The following is an 18,240-nucleotide window of genomic DNA, read 5'->3' as shown; positions in this document are numbered from 1 at the left end:
ATTCACTTATAAAATGGATGTTGCAACATTGCCCCTCCTGGACCCATTGTTTGTGCATTTGTCTTTATTTACTGTTTCACTGTAAAAGATAAATGTGTCTGAAATTGATTGCTTTAATCTGCATTTTGCTTACAGCACCATCTAATGTTGCAAAATGTAAAAGCTTTGGATCTTTTCACACAGTCAGAGGCAAATAACAGTTGATACCCAACCAGGCCAAAACCATCAAAGTATTGCATCATTCTTCAAAGGAAGCATAGCTTACATTTACATTCCAGGCACTGTTAAATGGAGAGGGAGTATTTTATGATGCTGACACCAGCACATGCAAATTGTATTTAAGTTAAATAAATAATAAATTGCAAATTATGTTGGGTTAAGACTACAACAGCCATCCATCCATCCATCCATTCTGTTTCGCTTATCCTTGACAGGGTCGCAGGGGGACTGGAGCTTATTCCAGCTACGATAGGGCGAGAGGCGGGATACACCCTGGACAGATCGCCAGTCTGTAGCAGGGCAAACACAGAGAGGCACAACCACTCGCACTGACATAAGACTGCAACATTTTTTTAACTCTTGTGTTGATTTGGCACACTATACATTGATTCCTGCACAATACTGCTCTCTTTTGGACAAAAAGAAACAAGAATTATAAGCAAACAATGGCATGAGTGGTATTGGCTGCCTTGTGCTAAGCCTAAAAAACTAACACCTCCCTGTCGCTGGGCCAGGGGCCGGGGGCGCCCTTAGTCAGGGCTGATTGCCTCTTCCGCTCGCGGGGGGGTAGGCGGACTCACCTGAGCGGCATTCGCAATCATGTCTCGCTGGCTTAAAGGGTGAACTAGGTCCTGCAGTGTTCTTGTTGGTTGACTGGGAGCTGCAAAGTTGCAGCTGATTGTGAAAACAGCAACCGTAATAATAACGTATGCGGAAAAGCATGAAAATCGGGTTGGGTCTGCCGTGGAGCTATTAAACAGACCAAAATGGAAACATTTGGCTATAATGAAGACCATTACATCGGTCAAAAACTAATGTAGCATATGAGCACGACCACCTCGACTGTTTACCAACTGTGTGCTTAGTTTTCCACAGGACTGCATAAAGTCCTGTAAAAATTTCTTTTTCACATGACTCAAAATCCTCTACTGTTCACTGACTCCTGACCAGAACCAAATCCCACTTCATTCCTCACTCTGACTAATGCAATTGAGGTCTAAGTTTTTGGCTTTCTGGTATAGACAGTAACAGTCTGAACCCAGCTGTAGTGTGTTTAGGGTTACCACATTGCACATTTGCACAGTTATGATTCTATACTAATCAGCAAATAGCTAAGCAGCTGCAGGATGAGACTGTGGATGTAAAACATGAACTGAGCAACCAGTTAGTTACTGCAAGCTTGACTTCATTGCTTTGGATGAACCAACACAGAGAAAGATGCACACATCCAATTTAGACCCTGCCTTACCTATTTTAAATGTTGGACATTTAGATGTGTTTTTGTTTTCTGCAGTTTCCTGCAATGTGGGAGTTATGGAAAGCAGCATATGGAAAATGACAGTTCTTCTTCTTGTTGTTTTTTTAGTCAGGATGACAGCAGCATCTGTGAGCATGCAAAAAAAAATTCACCCTTAAGACCAACTGAAGTAGAAACTCCTCCTGATACATATTTGATTAAAAAAACTGTCTTTTCTCTGCATTTATAATGGGTGCCTGTGGGCCAAAACCAAACAAGTCTGTAAAGGACCACCTGGGGTGACTAGAGTGCTGGTTCAGGCAGCATGAAATTTTCTGGAGAAGTCACAAGTTTTAGAGGAGCCGAACAAACATGTGAAAAGAAAACAAGGGAGATTAAGGGAGATCTTAAAAAAGTGAGGATGTCAGTTAGGGTGCTAATTAGTTAAAGTCCATGACATTTAATGTGCTTATGTTTCTGTCACTAGGCAGGGAATCTAATGATATCTTTTTAGATAAACACAGATTTCACACATTCTTCTAGGGAGGAATGACTCATGTGATAATGCAGATGGTTAGAGCAATAGAGTCAACTATAAAAAAATTTTTTGCATTGCATTACAGTGTCATAGGCTCAAAAACATCAGCGGGGAAAGCAAGTAATAAATATTAGGGAGAGTAGGTGAACTGGAATCTAAACATGTATTTTATTGCACAAAATGATTAGATCAATAAATTACTACACCAGAATGGCCTTAGGGGTGGAGACTAGCAATGCAGTGTGAAATATCAACGGATAGCATGCAGTTTTTCAATTTCAAACCAAGAAAGGTGGCCACATACTAACATGCATACAGACCTAATGAATCAGCTTATCCAAGTCAGGGACCAGAGGTGGGGAGCCTATCCCAGCTGTCATGGGACAAGAGGATGGATAAACCCTGGACACGTCGCCACTCAATCAGGTCTAGCAAGGAGAGACAGACAAGCATTCACACTCATGTTCACACCTACAGCTAGTTTCCATCCATCTATTTTCTTATCAAATTCAGGGTCGCAAGGAGGCTGGAGCCTATCCCAGCTGTCACTTGGGAACAAGGCAGGGTACACCGTGGACATGTCGCCAGTCCATCACAGAGCAAAAATAGATAGGCAGACAACCACACCTATTGTGCAGTCTTTGGACTTCAGGGAACCAGTGCAAACTCCACACAAAAAGGTTTCCAGTCAATTCAAACTTCTGACCTTCTTATTGTGCAAAGCCCTTCACCACTGTGCTGCCAGCATCTCTAATGTGTAAGATAATGAAGACAATATTAAATGATGGCAAGCTAAAGATACATGCCCTGAGTAACAACATTGGAGCCTTAAATAAATCTTTAAGAAGAGAGGAAAAATAATAGCCAAGACGGTGAAAAGGCAAAATATGTGGAGGCTGTAAAATGACTGAAAGAGAATTAAGCATTTCACCTTCACAGTATAACACATGGATATCTATTTCTTAGAGAAGGCTGCTACAACCACAGATGATGTTTTAAGCCCATGCATTGACAGCATGATAAAGGGATCATTTTTGGTCAAGCCTGGAGTCATTTTAGAGGTTTTTTGAAGATCTGTATTGGGTGTTTTTGGAATGTAATGGTATTTTTAGAGATCAAAGCACATGTAGGCGTGGAATGCTATGAAGATGTTGCTGTAGCAAGTAAAGAAGCAAAATGAGATCAGTGTATTTGAAATCTGACTTAAAGGGATTTAAAAGCGGTCAATCATAGAGGAAAGTAACAAAGAGACAGTAGAGGGAGTGGGAGGAGAGAATGGACATATATGCTAGATAAGAGTTGATGATGGTAACCAGCACTATTATATCCCACTATATGAGTTTAGTTCAGGTTAAAAGGCCTGAATAGAGCAAAGTTTTTATATAGGCCATTTCTGCGAATTCAGTCATCCAACACAGAAATATAAAGGCTTTAAAGTCTTCAAAGTACCATAGAAAAAACAGTCTTCTTATTAATGGCCTTTATGTAGTAAGTATAAACACTATGTAATGAAAGCTTTCCAACTATTGCTAACCCTGACTAATATTTCTGTGTGTTGATTTCCACTTTTTTATATCACAGAACAGTTGTAATTCAGTATTCTGTGTCAACATTTGCCTACATTTGAGTGGTTGAATTTACTGTGAACAATTGTATCCAGAGTAAGTCTGACAAGACAAACAAGGGATTTTTACTTGCTCTCCATATATCACAAATCCATGCTAATTTTTTTCTTGTTGAGCATTAAGATTTTTATTTAAAATATTTTTTATTGTATGAATATATTATTTAGAATATAAATTTCTAAAGTTCTTTGTGTCAATATATTTAGTGCTAAGTTGTCAACTTTGCCCATACTGTTGTGTAGTGTCTGTAAAAGTGTATAGTGAGTGATGCAACAGCAAACAGGACTTTATCGTACTTACCTGTACTTAATAATGTCTTAAATCTCAAGCAGGTATGAGGATAAATTATCTAACAGGTTTGTGGGTTGCTTTTATGCATACTGTATATCTCTTAACAGTAAAGGTTATACATCAGAGGGTTTATATACATATAGCCGTGGCAATCGTGGCTCAAGAGTTGGGAGTTCGCCTTGTAATTTGAAGGTTGCCGGTTCGAGCCCCGGCTTGGACAGTCTCGGTTGTTGTGTCCTTGGGCGAGACACTTCACCCGTTGCCTACTGGTAGTGATCAGAGGGCCCGGTGGCGCCAGTGTCCGGCAGCCTCGCCTCCGTCAGCGCGCCCCAGGGTGGCTGTAGCTACAATGCAGCTTGCCATCACCAGTGTGTGAATGTGTGCGTGGATGACTGGATATGTGAAGCGCTTTGGGGTCCTACAGGCCATTTACCATTTATAGGGCCTTATGTTTTTATTTTGCTGTACTAATGTAAGGTGACCTTGACGATCTTTAAGGCGCCTATAATTAAAATGTATTATTATTATCATTATTATTATGTTATTATTATACATTAATATGCATAAAGGAGAAACAAAGTGTTTTAGTCAGTTATATGTTTGTTAGGGAGATTTTTAATATCTGTAGTCTTAATGTTTCCCTGGTTAATTTGAGGTAAAATGATAGTTTTTTTTAAGCTAGCAGATAACAGAGGTTTGTTTTGGTTTTTGGTTTTTTTTTAATGCACGGCATTTGGCTGTTTAACTGTCATTACATGTGCACATGATTTAATTTACGTTACATTTTTTCTAAAACCCAGTTGTATTTTTATTCGATTTAATTAAATATTTTAGCACAGTTTTAGCTTAGTTTTACCCTGACATTTGTGGTATGCTACGTACATGGGGAGGAAGATTTGCCTGAGAGATCTGACTCAGGGTAAAAATGGCTCACTACTTCCTCAGACCACTTTTTTTATAAGTCACTGACGGCGCTGTCTGAGAGAGAAGAAACGTGGACGGTGTAGTTTAAATCGTTTCCACAGCTTTAGTTTGTGTTAGTTACTTCTTACTCGAAAACATACATTTGTAAAATGACAGGACAGTCTTCGTTGTTATTGCGTAAACAATTATCAGGTAAGTTAGCTAACTGTTGCTGCTAAGTCTGTGGACACTAGCATTTCACTTTGTTTTATTGTCAGTCACAAGTGAGAAGCAGACGTGTTTCGTTTGGTTGTTGTTTAGTAGTAGCAGTGTTTGTCATATGTGACCTGTGTGTTTTATATATAAAAGCTTGAAAATGTAGTTGTAATGCACGTGTCGCGTGTAGATAGCGTGTCACACAGCTGTTAGCGGACATATGACTAAGGCTAGCTGCTATTGCTCAACAGCTACTATTTAAAAGTCAGTACACCCCCATTCATTACATGTGCTTACTCTCTCCATGTCTACTTGATGTTATTCGAAACACACAGTGTGGTGAGTTTAAACACGTTTGATCACTTTGAATCTGCAGAACTGATCAAGAACCCAGTGGACGGCTTTTCTGCCGGGCTCGTGGACGATGATAACATCTATCAATGGGAAGTGGTCGTTATTGGACCTCAAGACACATTATAGTGAGTGATTCTTGTTTATTGATCTTAACTAATGGATTTATATCCATCTGAAGCTAAAGCTGGTCTTGTTAACACCATCCTCTTTCTCATTTTCAGTGAAGGAGGTTTCTTCAAAGCTATCTTAACATTTCCTCGCGACTATCCTTTGAAGCCTCCTAAGATGAAGTTCGCCACTGAAATCTGGCATCCAAATGGTAAGAGCAAGCATCTCAGAACCTCTTCCTCTTTATGTATTCTACATCAAAGGATAGAAAATTAGCATTTTTCTTTGGGGGGGGGGGGGCTGTCTTAAATTGTGGTTATGATTATGCAAACATTACTTCTAATCACAGCCAATGGCTTAGATGGTAATTTATATTATTAAAAAATACAAGAATTATGAGTTTTAAAAATATATAAGCCTTAGCTTAACACTCGGGTATGTACAGTAGTGCTGTGCAATACTGCAGATTTTGGTATTGATCAGATATGAAGCAAATACAGGGCCAGCATTGCCGATACCACTACCTTTACCCTATAAATGCAGCTTATATACCGGAGAGCAGCGTGTGTGATTTACAAGATTAATCATCATCATTTTGCAATTTCTGAACACACTTTAATGACCACTAAATCACAGTGAAAACACCTGATGTGGCTGTCCAACACTGGACTGGAAGACCTACATAAAAAAAAAAAAGATGTTTACTTTGCTCCCAAAACACAGATGGGAAAGTAGCAACTGTTTGCTTCTGTGACATGCCAGCATGCCCTGAGCAAAGCAAGAGGCAAACTGTGTATTATAACTACTTGTAGTAATCATTTAGCTTTAGGTGTTTTTAGTTGTTTGGTTTGCATTCCCAGCATTAAATCAGACTCGATCTCAGTGGGTGTTGGTCTCCGCCAAGGCTTTTATTTGTGACAGACTCGTTTTATGGGGAGAATTTCTAGACACAGCTAATTGACGGAGGATATCGGGTCTTTTGTCTCAGCTTCTTGCAGATGATATGGTTTTGTTGGCTACATTGAGAAATGACTTTCAGGTTACACCCGAGTGGTTTGCAGTCGAGATGAGAATCAGCACCTCTAGGTCTGAGGCCACGGTTCACAGCTGGAAGAGAGTGCCCACTCTGGGTAGGGGACAAGTTGCTGCACCAAGTCGAGGAGTTCAAGTATATCTGGGTTTTGTTCTCAAGAGAGGGGAGTTGGGAAAGTGACAGGCAGATTGGTGCAGTCTTGGCAGCAGTGTGGGTGCTGTACTGGTTCGTTGTGGTGAGGAGACTAGTGTAAAAGTGAGTCTGTCTGTTTACCGACTGATCTATGTCCTTACTCTCACCTGTGGTCACAAGCTCTGAGTAGTGACTGAAAGAATAAGATCACAAGTGCAAGTGATGGAAATGAGTTTTCTCCGAATGGTGTCATCTTTCAGCCTTAGAAATGGAGTGAGGGCCTCAGAGTAGAGCTGCTATTCTCTTCCAGGATGTCTCCTTTGCCCGTTCTAGGTGACATGTTTTGGGTCCCAGGGCTGATTCAATACATGCTAGACAGATTATGTCTCTCAGCTGGCTGATTGGTTTCATCATATATACATAACACAATTAATATTTAGTTGAAATGATTGAAATTGAGTGATACCAGAGTGAAGGAATGGTAAATCTGCTTTTTAAGTAATAATGTGGATTGTACTTGGGACAAAAACTAATTATATTTATAATTAAATTACTCAAATTTTCATTTTATAAAATAAATAAATTGTGAATCTGGAAAAAATTCTTTAAATGACATTAAATACATAACCAATAACACTTTAAGAAGAAACATGTTTTGCTTTTATTATCATTATTTTGCTATTATGATTGCTTCTTCAGTTGGTAGTCTGTGTATGTTAACTATATCAGTAGGGTGAGGATCAATAGATCCATCAATCGTGTACTTTTAAGTGGTATGACATGAGCCACTTTTACCACAAGTGGTATGGAATAAGCCTATACCACACCACTTGTGGTAAAAGTCCCTTAATGAGCTTTTACCTTTTATTTTATATCTGCAGCACTGTAACAGTCTGTTTATTTTCCTGTTTTCTTTTATGCCAGTGGCAAAAAATGGCGAAGTTTGCATTTCCATTCTGCACGAACCTGGTGAGGACAAGTACGGCTACGAGAAGCCTGAGGAGCGCTGGCTACCGATCCATACAGTGGAGACCATCATGATCAGTGTCATCTCCATGCTGGCAGATCCCAATGTAGATTCTCCTGCCAATGTGGATGCAGCTGTAAGTGCTCATGTTCTCCGCTAGCTTCAGACAACGTGTAAGCTCTAAGAGAAATGAAGTAAACGTGTTACAGGCATCTCTGATTTGTGCAGCTTGTGTGGCCAAGATGTAGAAACAAGAAGTGATGGAGGGAGTAAATGACACTGTATACAATCACTGTCTATTATACCCGGCAGAAAGAGTGGAGAGAAGATCCTACAGGAATTTTTAAGAAAAAGGTGGCGCGTTGTGTACGGAAAAGCCAAGACACTGCTTTTGACTAAGGCGTCAGTCTGATCATCAGTTCTGTAAGTACAATCACCCAGATTTAACCTCTTCACATCTGCTAGGCTGCCTTTGAGCAAGTTTGGCATTAGCTGCATTTTAAGTAATGACAAGAAGAAGCTTTATTGTTCATGCATTACAAATTTATTTATTTATTTTTTTTGTTAGTTTGTTTGATTTTTAGAGCCCTCTGAATTCATAGCCTTCTACCATAGTGATTTACTTCCTTATGAAACTAGAACAGAAACTGAAATGTTTTTTTTTTCTTGGGTAGGAGCTGGATGTGGATTGCCCGTTGAGGGAGATGGCTGGCAGATCTTTGCAACTTTTTGCCAGTGAAGAAACTTCTTCATGAATATTGCTGAACAGCAGTAACATCAATACTGCAGTTTTATATCATTACCACTTTATCAGCATTTCACTAGCAGGACATGTGCAGCCTTTTTGTGTGGCTTGCATACTTATGGAATTTGACAGTACACTGCTCCTATTTTGTTTTTTTGTTTTTTTCCCCCAAAGTAAATGTATTAACATAATATTTAGGATGATTTCCATAATTAAAGTAGTGTAATGTTAAATTCTGTGTATGGGGAAAAAAATCATCAGATTTTGGAGAAGGCACCAGGATAAATGCACCTTCTCTAAAGCTTGTTTATATTAATCTATTTATTTGTAGTGAAGCTGTTGCGTGTCGACTGCTCGAGTTATTTTTTTTTCCTTCAATTTGCAACACTGAGCCACTCATTTCACTATATATGCAGTTTTTCATTAATCGCAGTCATTGATCAGATGGAAATCTAGAAACACATCTTCCTCTTTCTCAGGTGCTTCTTCTTTCCTTTGTTGGTGAACTTGAACACTGCCTTAACTTCAGCAAGGACTGCATTTAAGAGCCTTTTTTTTTTTTAACTCAAGGAAAAAAGGTGTCTCATACAAACCAAAGAGAAACCGTGATTTTAATTATTCTTATTTTTTTAAATTAACAGACTTTCTTCCTATCCTTGTGATTGCATATGTAGAGTAAATGTATTCTCTCATTCCTATGGAAGAGGTCACAGGTCAGCAGTTATTTTAATACCTCTTACAGAAGTTTATATGTAACAGCTTTTTTTTTTTTTTATGGTTACAATAGCATGGATATGTCAAATGAAATATAGTTGTATTGATATAGTGTGAATAAAGTCGTGCAGATACTGTTCTTTCTGTAGAAACCTTTTCTTCCCTCCGCTGTACACCAACATCCTTAACAGACCTCAAGTCACTGAAGTTTTCCTTCACACCTAGTGGCACATTTGGTTAAAAACTAAACGGCAATAACTGCACTAGTTTCGCGTCTCCATAATTGCTTTATTGAATTAAGCACCAGCTCAATATAATCAACAAGTGAAGACATGCTTGAACATAAACTGTATAAAATCTTAACACAAAAGCAGACCCTCCTTTACCACCCCACCCAAAAATCCATCTTGCAAGTGTAGAAAACTGCAGTCCTAGTTGCTCACTGTCCAGGGGCTGACAGGCTTTTGTTCATGAACTGCTTCTTGACGAAGCAAACCCACCACTGAAAGAAGAAAAAGTTGGTAAACTTTCAGTCAAAAGGACACGTTTCAGTGTTAACTGCTGAAACCTGCACATATTTAGATTGTAGAAAGCAGCTTAAATCTAGCATTTGAGCCTGTATCCTCCTGGGTTAGCTGTGTGGTGACCTAGATTTGATATTAAGTTGTATAAATCAGATAAAGGAGGCAGGAAATCAAGACAGGAACAACAGTTAATTTTCGTTCGCCTCTGATCCAAATATGAGCTATGCAAGTTCTTTTCTGTATTGCAACTTAAATCCTACTGGATGCATCAGACACAGTAATTAAGGAACAAGGGGTGCATTAGCCTGAGACATTTCCCTTGTCATGTTCACAGACCGCAACAGCCAATCACTTTGGACATGCCAGACTTACCTTGCTGGGTTTATCTGTCTGGGGGTCAAACACACGATCGCATAGCCTCAAGCCAGTCTCCTGTCGGAGCTGCTGGAGGTAGGCCCTCATAGTCTCTAAAGAAGGATGAAGAGCAAATATTATCAGTCCAGCCACAGACAAGCAACAACTACTGTTTAACAGCAGGAAGGCATGGCTTTTAGTAGTCGACCTTCCACATAATATACTGTACAAAAAAAAAAAAGATCCAGGCATTTAGATTTAGGAGTAAGATTGCTGTAAAAGATCTGAGAGGATTCACTTGGATATGGAGTTCAGTAAAATAACTCGATATTTTCAGGAGTTTTTAAATAGGGTGGAATTCCATTAGTTTCATGTGTAACAGTTGGTACTTTATAAATGATAATCAACTAAGTATAAAACAACATTTTCAGCCCCAGACCCCTAAAGCTTAAAGGTCAGCATTTCTATTTTTACCTTGAAATATAAGAGGTGTACAAAGGAACCAGTCTAATTCAGAGTCAGGGAATTGAAACAACATAACCAGTTGGTATAAATATGGTGAAATGTCAAGTTTGTTTTTACTTATTTACTGATAAACCACCCTAAGGCAGACCAAACATGTACTAATCCTAGCTTGTGGCTTCTTACCTTCCTCTTGCTTGTTTGCAGGTTTGACATACATAGCATTAAGGGGGAAGCCAGGTTCTCCAGGATGGGAAAGTTGTGATGCCCAGAGTGTACATCTCCTTTTCTCCCTGGCTCCTGGAGCTGCACTGTAGAGCCACATATCCCAATGGAAATAGTTTGATTATGTTTTCTGGTCACCTACTTGAATATATATATTTAAGTAGCTCATTGCTACAAGTGATGAAACTGCATTAAGCCCTTTGTGGGGATTTCAATTTACCTTCTGTAGTTTCTTTAGGCATTCAGAATATAGAGTGTGACATAGATCAGTGTCCTGTCTGCCTCATTCTGAAAGAAACACATGTACACACACATTTTGAAAAATTTATATAAAGCATTGGGTTACTGTAATTTTGTAGTAGTTAGGTCTCAGAAATTGAACAGCCTAAACTATGCAAACTATGAAAAGATTGCACTGTTTGCAATCACAGGAAGAGGCAAGCCAGGGCATGTGGAAAAACCAAGTGCTCAGCTGCTCCAGAGAGTAAGAGAAAACATAGAGGAAAAGGGGCACCAGTGAGGTGCATACCTGCCTCCTTATTCAAATAAAACTTATTAAGCTACTTTAAAAAAAATAAAAATATGTTGATACAATGGTGGGGGCACAAATACAGCAAAACCACCCTAAGGTTTATGACTATTTTGGTCTCCTTAAACATGGAACACATGCAATCAAAAACAGTGCAAATGTCAATGAATTGCTTACCTTGATTTCATAGTTCTTGAAGAAAACATTGGCCTTGAAGTAGTAGATAGCCTCGTCAATAATATCAGAATCTACGCCTAAAATTTAAAAAAGCAAAGAAGAAATCAACAAATTTATGGCTTCTAAATTCAGTATTTGTGCATGTGCATATGTATGTGTCACTGTTAAAATGTCATTTCCCGTTTTGGCCATGCAGCCTTTTTGCTACCAGCAGAGCTCCATTCTTGATTTATGAGCTGCTAACAAGCAACTAGAATCACCCAATCACAAAATATAATAACTTTATTATCAATAGCACTGAACCTGTCAAACCCACAACACCATGGAAGACTGAAATGGAACCTTTAGGTGGAGTAGACACTACAAAATGCACCGTTTTATTACAGAAGTGCTCATAGACTCTAATGAAGAAGTTAGAAGTTGAGGATGAGCTTTTTACACCATATAAGGAAGTGTATCTGATGCATGTATCAGGAAAATACAGTAGGGGTCATAACAAGATACAACCCATTGCCTAAAAATGACTTAACCAAATCAAAAACACTACTATAGACTTCACTACAATTGATATGCGTTATGTGAAAGGACATTATCGAGTAAAATATACTCGATAAATATTACACAAGTAAAATATATCGCATAGCCTTACCGTCTCCCCTGGCTGGTCCTTTAAACTGAGTTTTGACGGGGAGCAAGCCATGTTCCCCCACCAGCCTCGTTTCGGTGGCCATCAGGTTTGAGTGATACGCCTGAAAAATATTAAAAGAAAAGTTGCTGTCACCTGATATTCTTGGGAACATTTCTGCCAGATAGCATCATTGCTACTATTGCTAGCCTGGTTTAATAGTTATGTTATCGTAGAACCAAATAATAAGAAGTAAGTATAGGCAGCGTGCTAAAACCTATTTCAACAAAGCATCAAACGCGAATTTGCGCTTTCTGACATGTCAAACATCGTTAAATTGCGACCCAAATGGTTAGGTAATTAGCGAACTATGCTAACGTTTAACTCGGAGGCCCCTTTTTTTCCTACTCAGTGGGATTTCAGCGCAATATTTCTGCTCTAAACCTAGCAGTAAAGTTCTCTGCTCGTCAATAATAGTGTGTTCCTTCTTATTTTTACTCACCGGCATGTTGAATGATAAATATCAGTCCAACTGCTCAGCGACAGAAATGTTCCAACACTTGCAAGATGCTGCTCTCCGTGCTGTCCCACCCTTCGGCTTTACAGGAAGTGGCCACGTGTCATGTGGCGTATCAACCAGCCGGGGGCGCTAAATAAACACTTTACATCACACGGGCGGCAAAACGTGTATTTTGCGTTGCATTTTATTCAAAAAAATATAATAGCAATATTTTTTAATAACTGCTAAGCATTTAAATGCATCAAACCACTGTTTTAAAATATACTTTTAAATGAATAGCTTCATTTTCATCAAAACAAACAAAAAAAAAAAAAACATGAAACATTATTTATGATATCCACAATCTTCTTCACGTGTCCATTTCTCGGTATCCATCCAGTTACAACAAACAGTCCGATTGGAACTCCTTTGCCAGTCTTGCTACACAAAGTCTGTATTTGCAGGATTGGCCGTACTCCGCCTCAGCTGTTCGCTTTGTCTTGAAAAATGTCGTCATAATTTAGGTTAGCAGGCTGTTCCTCAACCTCCTGTAGGAAAACAAGGTACAGAACAAAAAAAAAACTGGTTGATCATGAAAAGCTATATAATGCATCTCACACACACACACACACACACACACACACACACACACACACACACAGTATATTTATTATATAAATATATTTATTTTTTTCCAGTTGTGTTTAATTGGGGTGGGTGGGTTGTGCTGTTTCTTCACCTTTGGCTCCTTAAACTCCAGATCCTCTCCGTACTGTATTGAGAAGTCAATGTGTTGCAGTACTATGTTAATACCTTCTTCATCAGTGCGGTCAAAAGGGAGGAATCTTACTATACTGTAGTCATCAATCTAGATACACAAACAGATACTGTCTCATTAAAAACAGACAAATATATTAATAAAAATATCAATCTGGTCATAAACATGATGCAGTACCAAATCAAGGCCTTTACTTACGAGACCACAAATAGCTTTGGTTAGCTTCTTGAACTTTTTGCTTCTGATTGTGTTGGAGCCGTCTTCCATCATCGAGTACATGTCCGGGTCCAGGTATCTTTATAAAATAAAAAAAAATGCATGCATAAAATGTAAGCAAATTAAAACTAAGAATTGTGTCTTCAAACATGTTCAGGTTTTGAATAACATGAAAAGAAAACATTAATCTAGTCCTAGTACAGACGACAAAGGGAATTACTTTTGTAGATTTTGTGTGCACTTAACATTGTCAATTCATATGAAACTTACTTTTCAATCTCCTTCTTTGCTTTGGGGCTAAGCAGATCCATTTTGTCATGATGTTTACCTGAGGAATCTCTAATGACACCATAGCACTGAGGGCAGCCATGACTCCAGAGATAAACTACAGTAGGAGACAAGTAAAAGGTGTGCTCTCACTATTACATTATGTTTGTGTTTGTACAGAAATGAAGTTAAAAAAGGAAAATCAAATAAATCAGAGGAAGACACTGTGAGACTGTTACCTTAAAAGACTCCACCATGAACTGCGAGTCAACAAGGAAAACTCCACAAACCCGAAACTCCCACTGCTGGAGCTGCTCACCAGTGCTTCATTACAGGAAGGTGTGTGTACAGCTCAATCTGCCCTGTAAGAAGAAGCCACGCTTCACACCAGTTCTATGAGGCACACACGGACAACCACTTTTCCAACGATAACATACCTTGTTCCAAGACTGAAATAATGATATATACACTCATCTGCCAATTCAATAGGTTTGTTACTCTCTAATGGCAGCAGCTCAACTACATTTAAGCATACAGACACGTTCAATATGCTGAAGTTTAAAGCAAGCATCAGAAAAGGGAAATATGGTATGGTTATTGATGCCAGACGGGCTGGTCTGAGTATTTCTGAAACTGATCTGCTGGGATTTTCCCCAAACAGCCATCAACAACCATCCGTAGGGTTTACAGACAACAGTCCAGAAAAAAAAAAAAGAGCGCCACTTCTCTGGGTGAGAATTCTTGTTCATGTATGAGGAGAAAGACCAGACTGTTTAAAGCTAATATGAAGGCAAGAGTAAACTCATATTCATTACAACCTAGGTTTACAGAAGAACATCTCTGAATGCACAACATGTTGAACCTTGAATCGGATAGGCTACAGCAGCAGAACACCACACCAGGTGCCACTACTGTCAACTATGACCAGGAAACTGAGGCTATAATTTGCAAAGGTTCAAGAAAACATAATTTAAACCCCACAGCCTACCTGAGTATTGCTGCTGACTACCTTATGATCACAGTAAACCCATCTTCTGACTGTTGCTTCTAGTAGGATAATTTGTCATACTACAAAGCTCAAAATCATCTCAAACTATGTCTCGCTGCATGCTCAATCATCCAGGTAATGAAATCCCAAAACATTGATCCTGTCCATCAAAACCATAGCACTTTCAGTGGGAGAACATTATATCACTCATCCAAGTGCCTTCTTCAGTCTCAGATGGCCAAAATCAACGTTTTGGCATCTCAAACAAACTGACAAATCTGCAGCAATTTTGTGATGCTATCGTGTCAGTATGGTCCAAAGTCTATAAGGAATTCACCGTGTTGAATGTATGCCATAAGGAATTAAGGTAATTTTGAGGGTAAGTGGTCATGAGTGTAAATCTATTTTGGTGATTTTAACAAAATTAACAAATAACAGTGCCCAGGATATGTTGAATCCCATCCACACTCCAGCACAACAACTGCACTGTGCTGAAGCTAATGGAAGTCTGGCTTCAACATACCCTCTTTGAAACATTTACCTGGACAGTCAAACAATATGTAGTCATCTTCCACGTGGCCCAGGCTTTCCTCCAGCCAATCAAAGTTGTTTGCGAAGTACTCCATGCAGAAAACCAGACCTCCGTTTGGGCCAAATCTTAAAGACTCGTCCTCCATCACGTCATCCACCTGAATAAGCTCACGAATGTCTGAGAGCAAACATAATAAAGTTACCATGTGGGTTGTGTAAAATAACTCCTATATGCTAAATACTAAAGCAAGAATTAATGTTAGAGCCTAATTAAAAGCCATTTATCAGGGTTAATCGTATCTTCCTCTCTTCTATGGACACTACTATGTCATATAAACTAAAACTATGCTGCATTTACCTGCCATGACAGGGTAATCAAAGTGCTCAGCTGCTGGGTCCAAATTGACCACCTGAACCGAACGGTTTAAGGTCTCTGAATGCTGGACCATGGTGGAGCAGTAGGTACTCTGAAATGAAAATGAACTCCAGTAAACAAAAAGCAGATGCAGTCTGTGTTGAACACAAGACAACCTCATGCCTTAGCATTAGCCGAATAGCACAACAAGGTATTTCAACAAGTTTAACTGAATGAGTGATAACTTACCTTACCGCTACCCGCGGGACCCATCACTAGCTGTGCATAACGAGGCATTGTGCCTCAGTTAAAGAGAGCTGTGTAAAACTGGGTCCTTTTTGTCGCCAAAAGTAGCTTCGTAGAACTGTTCGTAATATTGATGCACTAGCGGTGGTGGTGCTTGTGCTTCTTCTTCTCCTTCTTTTTCTTCTTCGTCTTCTTGTAAGAAACATCTACATTGTATTAGCACTTCTGCCACCTATTGGTCAAAGCGTGGTTAACAAGCTTGGATCATTACTAAGAAATTTAATTGTTAAGTTATACACTATATGAAGACGTCTTTCTATTTAAGGTAAGACATTTCCGTCAGTAGAGACAGAATACAAGTCTCTCATAAATAATGAAGTTAAATAAACGTAGGAGAATACATACATTAAAAAGCTAAAACTTTTTCTGAGCAGTTAAATAATTTCAGAAATTACTCTCTCTTTGTATAATATGTTTAATTTATGTAAAATAAAACAAAAAAAATAATGGGATAAAGGATAAAGTACAAAGATAACGTCATTACTAAACACTAGGGGGCAGCATTCTGTCGTCGTAGCTTCTAACCTGCATACCTCTAAGAGAATAAGAAGGAAAGGAAGTCGTTGCAAACCGAAACATTACCATCGGCATGCCAAGCAAGAGCAACAACACGCAAGCGATTGCTCCTGGTCTCCTAATTTGACTGAGCCTCTAAAATCTGTCATAATTGGGGAGGGAAATGTCTCGATAGAGTGGATGGAGCGGATAGGTGAAGCTTTTGGAAAGAGCTTACCGACTGGAGGTGGACTTCTTATTATCAGGTGAGCTCTTTCATCATAGTCCGTCTTGCAAAACGTTTCAAATTACTTTGCACGTTACGTAAACAGTATTAGCTTCATTATGCTCTGTGCCACACTCTTTTGCTATAACTTAAGGCGGCCCTGCTAAGCCTGTCGTCAAAGAGTCGTTAAATGTCCCGTAAGAGCTCAGACTTAAAGAGAGAAGCTGTCCTTCTTTCACTGGTACATAAATAACTACAGGGCTCAATATTGTCTATGGTGGAGGAACTTCCAAAAGCCACGCACTGTCATTACCAACAGTAGCGGTGCTCATTAATGTGTTAAAAGCTAATCTACGCCAGCGCTAAACTTGGCAAGCGGGCGTTGCTAGCTGATAATAGCAACACAGTGAACGGAAGAATGCTACATGCAGGGACAAGTAGGCTAGTAGACTAGACATAAAGTGTCGCTACCCTATTTTTTGTAACGTTTTGGTAAGAATGGACTGATCGCTGCTATTGCTAACAGGTCACTTAAAAACAAGCCTTTAAGTTCGCAGCTTAATTCCGTAAACCCACAGATTTGTGGCATTCACAGACTTGGGAATACATTAGTGGAACCTCATAGTCCGTTAAATTATATAGCTTTTACTAACATTTAAAATTGTAATTAGTGATCTTTTTTTTCTTCTCCCCCTCTGTTTTCCAGAGTTGTAGGCTATGAGTGTGGGTGATGGAGGACGGTCAGCATGGGGACTTGGACTACTTGATCCAAGATGAGGACACTCTCATTGAAGGTGTCAGCAACCAGGTCTTATTTGTGGTGGTGCTCAGTGTCGCCTTCCTTGCAGGCCTCCTCACTCTCCTCTGCAGGTAAGCAATTGTTGTTTAATAAAAGGAAAGTGCCGTTTTCTTTTTCTTTGGATGACAGGTGTTCAGGACCGATAATATATGCATATATCTGAGGGTTGTAATCATGTAGAATATTGCACTTTAGGGCTACTCGTAACACTGATGATGAAGTTCATCAGTGTTACCGTTTCATTACTGTGTTCACAGGCAGTTAGTGTATTAAAACTTAGCTCACTGTCTTGGATTTGCATTGTCATGCTCTGTTTCATAGTTTACGCTGACAAACATCTGATTGCCAAATCATCCTTTGACATTTGCAGACAAGAGCAGCAAAATATTCATCCTGAGAATCAGGAGCATGTTAGAGCCGTCCGACAACAGCTCCAGACCGAGCAGGTAAAGACGCAAGCGCAGCTCTAGCCTTTTTAGCCCTACGTATTACTTGGAATCCTTTGAGTGGTTTGAAACATCGCCTGAACATTTCAAACTCAGAAAAGCAGAGTTTTGAGGATTATTTTTAATTTGGAGGATGTCATCCTTTACTAAAACTATTATTTTGTTGGTGTTTAATTTCTATGTTATCTTAAGAAAGCAACCTCTAAAATTTATATTTATATCTCTGAAATTTAAAAGAAGCAATTAGTTTTGGCTCTAGAACTGGCAAAAGTCCAGAAGAAGGAACTGAAAAGGTTTAAATTGTCAAGTCACAACAGGAAGTTGCAAAAGGGCTGATTATAGATAAATATTAATAT

At 39.1% G+C, this 18,240-nt stretch overlaps 1 protein-coding gene, 1 long non-coding RNA gene and 2 pseudogenes across 3 annotated transcripts; 2 read left to right on the top strand and 2 right to left on the bottom strand.

Annotated features, from left to right (window-relative positions):
• The first annotated feature begins 4,759 nt into the window (after window positions 1–4,759).
• Window positions 4,760–9,180, top strand: LOC113025859 (ubiquitin-conjugating enzyme E2 G1-like). 2 transcript variants are annotated; one of them, XM_026174059.1, is made up of 6 exons: window positions 4,760–5,026; window positions 5,406–5,508; window positions 5,605–5,702; window positions 7,581–7,759; window positions 7,940–8,046; window positions 8,298–9,180. In XM_026174059.1, the coding sequence occupies exons 1-5, from the start codon at window positions 4,984–4,986 to the stop codon at window positions 8,033–8,035; spliced, it is 519 nt and encodes a 172-aa protein (XP_026029844.1). In that variant the 5' UTR covers window positions 4,760–4,983; the 3' UTR covers window positions 8,036–8,046; window positions 8,298–9,180. The 2 variants fall into 2 exon arrangements, with proteins under 2 accessions (XP_026029844.1, XP_026029846.1); XM_026174061.1 differs by having other exon boundaries at window positions 4,772–5,026; window positions 7,936–8,046.
• Window positions 9,181–9,349: 169 nt separating this feature from the next.
• Window positions 9,350–12,549, bottom strand: LOC113025858 (actin-related protein 2/3 complex subunit 3-like; annotated as a pseudogene).
• Window positions 12,550–12,804: 255 nt separating this feature from the next.
• LOC113025857 (GPN-loop GTPase 3-like) lies at window positions 12,805–16,089 on the bottom strand (annotated as a pseudogene).
• Window positions 16,090–16,449: 360 nt separating this feature from the next.
• On the top strand, window positions 16,450–17,902 carry LOC113027324 (uncharacterized). Its single transcript, XR_003273022.1, has 3 exons — window positions 16,450–16,679; window positions 17,346–17,509; window positions 17,809–17,902. It is a non-coding gene; the product is annotated as an uncharacterized LOC113027324 (long non-coding RNA).
• Window positions 17,903–18,240: the final 338 nt, after the last annotated feature.

This window comes from Astatotilapia calliptera, chromosome 7 (genome assembly GCF_900246225.1).
Source record: "Astatotilapia calliptera chromosome 7, fAstCal1.2, whole genome shotgun sequence".
Taxonomy (NCBI): domain Eukaryota; kingdom Metazoa; phylum Chordata; class Actinopteri; order Cichliformes; family Cichlidae; genus Astatotilapia; species Astatotilapia calliptera.
This window is presented reverse-complemented; position numbering and strand designations above follow the sequence as displayed.